At 36.1% G+C, this 7057-nt stretch overlaps 1 protein-coding gene across 3 annotated transcripts; it reads right to left on the reverse strand.

Annotated features, from left to right (window-relative positions):
* Nucleotides 1-3358: 3358 nt before the first annotated feature.
* Nucleotides 3359-6210, reverse strand: LOC118732962 (NAD-dependent protein deacetylase Sirt6-like). Of its 3 annotated transcripts, none has more exons than XM_036462098.1 (5): nt 5969-6210; nt 5784-5903; nt 5307-5738; nt 4416-4539; nt 3359-4350 (listed from the first exon to the last, which is right to left on the reverse strand). In XM_036462098.1, exons 2-5 carry the CDS (start codon nt 5858-5860, stop codon nt 4072-4074), a joined length of 912 nt encoding a protein of 303 aa, XP_036317991.1. In that variant the 5' UTR covers nt 5861-5903; nt 5969-6210; the 3' UTR covers nt 3359-4071. The 3 variants fall into 3 exon arrangements, with proteins under 3 accessions (XP_036317991.1, XP_036317989.1, XP_036317990.1); XM_036462096.1 differs by having other exon boundaries at nt 4013-4350; nt 5784-5914; nt 5969-6202; XM_036462097.1 differs by having other exon boundaries at nt 4013-4350; nt 5307-5729; nt 5784-5914; nt 5969-6195.
* Nucleotides 6211-7057: the final 847 nt, after the last annotated feature.

A 7057-nucleotide genomic window follows, 5' to 3' on the forward strand; every position in this document is an offset into this window, starting at 1 on the left:
ATGGCAGTAAAAAAAGAATGCCTTCCATGGCAGTGAAAAAGTAATGTAATTATTTCTTCATGAAGATTTTTTCTAATTTTTCACACAGAAGTTAAATGTGCTTCGAATTTCTCGTGAAAAAAACCAGTACCCTAAAAGACATTCTTAGGCAACCACATTTTGCATGGTCCTTCTGGGTATCTGCAGTCAATGTACATGGCTACTGTTTAACTGCGTTTTAAATTGTATACAAACAAACACAACCAGTTTCGTCGGTCAGCAAATCAAATTTTTGCTAGTCGTAGAAAAATGTCCGGTTATACGTCCATAAAAAATGCATTCCATATTTCGATCTTTTAGCGTTCAATTTCTGCATCTAACGAATGTGACTAGTATTTTAACATGAACAAAGCACCAACATTTATATTAATCGAAGAATCAAAAAACAAAATTAATAGTTTAAGACTTTTAATGCCAAGAAGAGATGGCCTGTACTTGGAAGTTCGATTTGAGACACCAAAGTACATACATACACATACAAACATATATTGCATGCATGCAACGTACATACATATCGTCGTTTAAAGTGCAAAACCGCGTATCAACAAAATGCAAAACCGCGTATCAGCAAAATGCAAAACCGCGTATTTGAAGTTGTAGAAATTATTATGACGATACGCGGTTTTGTACTTTAAACGACGATATATGTATTCAAACATAAAGCAGCGTAAAGTAGTAGAAGCCACGAGTTGTATAGTTGTTAGTTAAGCCCGTCGGCATTCGGACAATATGCAATTAAACAATGATACTAGACTTAAACTTAAAATGCAACATTTTTAAGCTTACAACATTGTGATTATGCTTTATTGTAGAACAATACATATGCACATAACGCATTTTTTTTTTAAATCTGATATTCGGAAATTTTAGCAAATTTAAGCTAATTGCATTTTTTGGAAAAGTATGGAAACTACAAGTTCCTAACAAAAAGAAAACAACCAAAATGACTAGTTCAAATGCACACCACGGCAATCATTCTCTTTTACTCGAACTAAATTAGGCTTCACTTTATTTATGAAATCATTAAAAATGATGGCAATGTTAATGAATAAAAGTCAAGAGACTAATGGTGATTTCGTTTCTTCCAAAAAATGTTGCCCTCCCCCAGTGCGAAAAGTGTTTGATGTTACACTCAACCCTGTAAAAGGGCCTATTTTTGCTTTCCTTTTTTTGCTTTTCCTTGTCTAGTTCACGCATTTCATAATACTGTCGTTTTAAACAACGATCTGATTTTCAGGGCAGCCATCTCCCCTGACAAAGCTTCAAAGGGCTGAGATTATGCCTTTTTTGCCTTCCAAGAGTGTGACATTTTAAGAAACGACCACAAAATTTTCCCACCCATTTGCCTTTAATTTAGAATCGAATACGAAAAGAAGAAAAGGCAATCAAAAGGCGACATTTTTTGGTAGAAGCGAAATCACCATAATATTCAAATACTTTACTACACATTGTCAGAGTTTGCAAATCTACTTAATAAAAAGAATGCAATCTTCTCCTTGCCCTCTACGCACAAACACTTAGAAGAGGGCGATGAGAAGCCAACATTTTTGTAGAAACGAAATCGCCATTAATCTAAGCATTCACCGTCATAACGTTAGCTTATCGATATCCCTTTACAAGTAATATTTTTATTATAAATTTAAAATTTTGGTTTCGAGAGTTTACCTGTACTATTTTATGATATTCATTGTAATATGATTTTTATACACAAAATGATGTAAGTGGAGCATATACAGGCAGTGAATTCAACCCAAGCCTCTTTGAATCCAAATTGAAATTCACTAGGAAGTGAATTGCAGAACCTGCCTGATAGTACATTAAATATATATAATATATATAAATGTACTTATATTTAAATTATCCATAAATGCGTATGTAACGTGTTTGAATGAGGGGCTGCATGCATATTTTGAAATAAGAAAATAAATAAAATATTTGCATAAATATGTAGTAAACACATATTTTTCGCTCATAAAGTTTCTATTGCTGGCCGACCAAAGGTAAGTTAAAGTACGAAATCACACTAATACCCTTTATTCTTAAAAGGCGACCACTTCCATGGCTACAAGGGCGCTGATGGTGTGTAAGCGACTCGCGTTGAAGAGCCGGGGTACTCTGGCAACGGCAAGGCAGTCTCTCAACAAGATTACACGTCTGGTGTGTGTTTGCATCACGGGGCTATGCGCATATGTCCAACGGCAGCGCTGGAAGTAGTCCTTGAACTGGAGGCACTGCATATTACAATTGAACAGAAGGCGAAGCGAACTCCCTTAAACTTTACGGGACAGGGTTTTGGCAAAGGTAAGATCCTATCCTTCAGGAATAGGATATAATGCTGTTCCCCAGAGATGATATGCACAAGAGATTAACCTTCCTACGAAATATCGAAGGGAGAGGATACTTATACCAAGTGATAGTCAGGCGGCACTTATGGCTCTCTCATCCTTTGAGGTCAAACCCCCTTTGGTATTGGAGTGCATTGAGAAGCATAATGCCCTTGCTGAGCACAATACTATCAAACTAATATGGGTAGCAGGGCACATGGGTGTCGAAGTAAATGAAGAAGCTTATAAGCTAGCCAGGTTGGCTGGTGCCTCGACCCCCATAGGACCGCAGCCCTTCCTTGCAGTGGGTCCCAGTCAGGGTTGGCAATGTTTTAAGCAAGTATTAAAAACCTGGTTTAAAACAATGGGAAAAATCACCTATATTTAAAACAGGTTTTAAAACATTTTGTTTTTAAACTCGGTTAAAACATACATACAATAAAAAAACAGCATATAATTAATAGTTTTATTTGCAACATAATGCCCCCTATCGTCCGAAATTTTTTCAGAGGCCCGTAGTGAATACACGGAAACGAAAAGTTAACCGGGTCGGAGAAAATGAAACTCATAATAAGGTTGAATACATTTGAGTTTCATAAATTATACTTGCAATGGCAACTTTGAACTCGGAGATTTCCCAAACTACAAAAATTCCCAATAACAAAACGAAAGCATAGAAAATTAATGAATAAGGTATGGGCCTGTTCGAGACACCTAATAAAAGCGGCATTACCGACGTACTGTGTTTGCTCGGCCAAACACTAACATATGTGTAAGCGCCAATCTATTATATTATTATTATTACCGCCGTACTGATGAAAAATAGCAACATTGTTGCAACTGCCCCACTGATAATACATTGCTCGAAATTCACACAGATCTTGATACTTTAATAATTCGCGCAACACTGCGGCTGTGATTGCAACTCGAACAAGCCCTATATTTCACTATGGTACCGTGAGTACTAGCACAATCTCAATAATACACAAGACTACTGTTTTATTTATGTAACGTTCGTTTTAATGGTAAATATTATTATCAATTTCAATAGATATTTTGTGAGTTCCTCGATGGATTTGTTTTCTACCTACCCTTAATTTCGAATGTATGAAGTATTAAGTGTTTAAATATGTTTAAAACATGTAACTTAAAACATTTACGAAAAATTTGTTTAAGTCGAAACAATGCTTAAATATGTTAAATATGAAGAAGGGAGAGGTGGGGTCAGTTCGTAAATGCATTGCTGCGGCATTACTGCAAAATACTGTCCTCTTTATTTCTAAACTATATTTGATGGAAATGTGCAGTATGCGGAAATACGGTTAGATGCCGAATTGAAACTAAGTTGCGAAAATAAAACAATTCTAAGAACTATAGTTTATGAATTAAAAGAGTTCTTTGCAGTAATGCTGCGGGTTTTAGTTACGAAGTGGCCCGTGCTTAGGACATATATGTATGGCCAATAGAGAAGCACATACAGTCCCTGTCCCAGTAATCTATTCTAAAATACATAGCCTCTGGGGCTGGATTCAGTGTTGTGTAAGCTAAGGGCACAAGAGGTATACTGGTCGCAGTGCTTGCCCTACTCATATCTATCTATCTATCTGTACTAAAAAAGCTAATTTGAACATACAAAACCGCGACCGTTCCGCCGTTCAGAGTGTAAAATTGTAGGTCCCTCACCTTTTATTTACACACATAATGCATTTTAGTGCTTACTCTTCTTAATTGCCACTACTTCAATTTTGTCATTACTCTTACTAAGAGACTTCCGCTGTTTTTTGTGCTCCTTCAAAGTGGCATTATATTCTTTCTCTACTTCCTTTACAGCTTGAGCTGAGATTGTCCAATCGCAATTCCGATCATCTGATGCTTTTGTGGGATCTTCAGACACATCATAAACCGGTATTTCAACGCCTAAGCGTTTGCATACTTTTTCCAATATGTCATCTACATAGGTTGATATTCTTAAATCGGCATGTTTGTCCTGAAATATTCAATTAAAATATTAAATGGAAATTTCTAATGCGAATAATTAAATTTATTGCATACATGTTTCGTAGGCTGTAGATTACAAATAATGAGTTTTCCTCCATACTTTTTATTTTTCAGCGGTAAATTCCCACTTGGTATGATTTGAAGTGTTGTGCCCAATGTAATATTTACAGCGGCCAATCTAAAATATGTTAATATATTTATGTACATAGATATGTTGTTTTTAATATTGTATGTATATACATATGTACCTCATGCAAAGAATTAATTATATGTGCAATGTGTTTTGCCTTTATTTCTCTTTTTTAAATAATGGTAAAACTTTTTATGGCATAAAATTTTGATGGATGCCACTATCCAATTTCTACGTAGAATTGCTCGGTGATTGCGAAAATCGAGCTTTTTTTTAATCGATACGTTTTTGAGATATTTGCAATTTACCGTTTTTCGGCTTAAAACAAAAAGTGGTTCCACTTAATCACGTATATCTCACGAACTAACAATGAAGGAAAGGGAGGGATAAATACAGAAGTAATGAGTGGTCAACTCAAAATACGTAAACATTTTGTATGAAATATGAACAGAAAAGCGTTACTAAGGTTTACGTGGCGTATGAGTAACTTTCTTTCAAGCTAATTTTTCATGCAAACAATTTTTGCGTACTTTAATTTGACCAACCATTACTTCTTTATTTGTCCCTCGGTTTCTTTCATTTTTGGTTCGTAAGATATAAGTTGAGATAAGATAAGATTAAGTGAAACCCTACTGAAAAGGAAAGAAGAAATTTTAAACGAATAAATTCTATACAAAAACTATAATTGTTTTAACCATAACCGAACAATTGTTTGTGTATACATGCATTTGTCGGTGCTGTCAACTAAAATTTCCTAAATCAATTATGAAACAAAACAGAGTTGATCACAAATTGCTCCAGATTTTCAAACTTACGTGGAATGCATGAGAGCCATGTCTAAGTCCCGCTCTGGGAGATCAGCTTCCCAGTCAAGCACATTATCTAAAAGCAAGCCACCACGACATGCACGAACTCGTCCATCCTCACCGGAGCGACACCTGCCGCCACAAGGCTTTTGACCTACGGTCTCCGCCGCTGTTTTGCGCACGAATTGGCGCCTGCATTTGTTGCATTGATCCACAAACATATTGCCGTGCAGCTCAGCTAAGAGATGTCGTGATAACCCCGACTTCAAATGCAATCCATCGATGTTTTGACTGACAATGTATCGCACATAACCCTGCTGTGTTAGCGCTCGCAACGCCATATGTGTTTTTGTTGGTTTTGCGTGGTTAAAAGATACATTTATGGTAGGTTTTTCACCTTTTTCCTCCAATGTCCACACACCTTTCGGACCTCTGCAAAATCTTTAAACTCCCTTATTTGTAAGAAAAATAGTCTATCTCGCTTACCGGAAATCGGGTATTCCAGCGCTGGTGCTTACACCTGCGCCTGTATGTACTACGATACGTCCACGTCCGGCTAACATCCAATCTACTAGTTCGGCGCATTTCTTCTCGACTGTTTCGGGACTATCAAATTGCTATTTCAAAGAATGCAGACCTAGTAAATAGTTTCATATTAGATTTTAACCTACCTCTGGTAAACCTAAAATGCCTTTGTTTTCATATGGCGATAAACCATCCGCGTAATTGCAGCTCATGTTTTGCTTAAAGTAAAAATTAACCAGTGCTAAAGAGCTTTTTGCTACAATAAAAAAACGGAGGAAAATTTCTACCGAATTTTAAATAATGGCACCTTTTCTAGAGCTGTAGAATAAATAGTCGATGTTTTGATGGATTTGTTATTTTTGTCGCCATCGATAGTTTTCACACAATGGGCACAGTCACACGGTCAGTATTTATTGACGTGATCTATGTTACAATAATACAAAGTTAGATAATTATTGACAGCCGCGGTTTGACACTCCCTTACAAAAGGTTGCATTTACGAAGGACGGAGAAAGGGGAAGAATGAAATCCCTGGATGCGAAAATGGTAGTAGGAAAGAACGCAAAGTAGGCACTTAGTAGGGAAATTCCTTTTGTAAATTCTAATGGATTTGCAAGAAATCTGGCATTTTAAACGAAATGTTGTCCGTTATATTGATACATCTACGTGAATTACGTAATTTATGTGCTATTTAGCTGTATAAAAACTGCAAAATGACTCAAAATTAAAATAAGACTACTATGAGATTGATGTAAACATCCAATTTAAAAAAAGTTTATGTTTTCACCAGTTAAATATGCTTATACTTCTATTTCACAACAAAGCTACACTGTTTCCATGTAAATTTGCAAAGAAGCAACACGGTGCCACTGCTAAGGGAGCGGTGCGAGAGAGACAACTGTCAGTTTATCGAACCTTCTATTATTGAATCATGACGTGATCCAAGTATCGCGATATTTATTGACGGTGTAGCATGCAGTATTGATGGATCGTAATACATATCGCAAAATTTCTAAAAATTTTGAAATCTGGATCGCGGATCGCAATACCGTCAATAAATATTGAACGTCTAGCACTTTCAAAACGCGATCCGTACATTTCGTCAGTATATCTTTTACTCTCATAATGCGAATATCGAAAACGTATTCGCTCTGCCTTCGCTCTAGGTGCTTAAAACCATTCAAAACAAATTGAAAAAATTATAATTAACATTGGAAATTTTAAAAGAATTATGC

This window comes from Rhagoletis pomonella, unplaced genomic scaffold (genome assembly GCF_013731165.1).
Source record: "Rhagoletis pomonella isolate Grant_MI unplaced genomic scaffold, Rhpom_1.0 Rhpom_scaffold_00002, whole genome shotgun sequence".
In the NCBI taxonomy this organism is placed as follows: Eukaryota; Metazoa; Arthropoda; class Insecta; order Diptera; family Tephritidae; genus Rhagoletis; species Rhagoletis pomonella.

Excerpts from the sequence above, each read along its gene's own strand:
- LOC118732962 (XM_036462096.1), bottom strand. The coding sequence starts at position 6,034 with ATGAGCTGCAATTACGCGGATGGTTTATCGCCATATGAAAACAAAGGC. Across the intron at positions 5,739-5,783 it reads GCTGGAATACCCGATTTCCG|ATTTTGCAGAGGTCCGAAAG; the intron begins GTAAGCGAGATA and ends GGGAGTTTAAAG. Across the intron at positions 4,540-5,306 it reads ATGGCTCTCATGCATTCCAC|ATTGGCCGCTGTAAATATTA; the intron begins GTAAGTTTGAAA and ends AACATATTTTAG.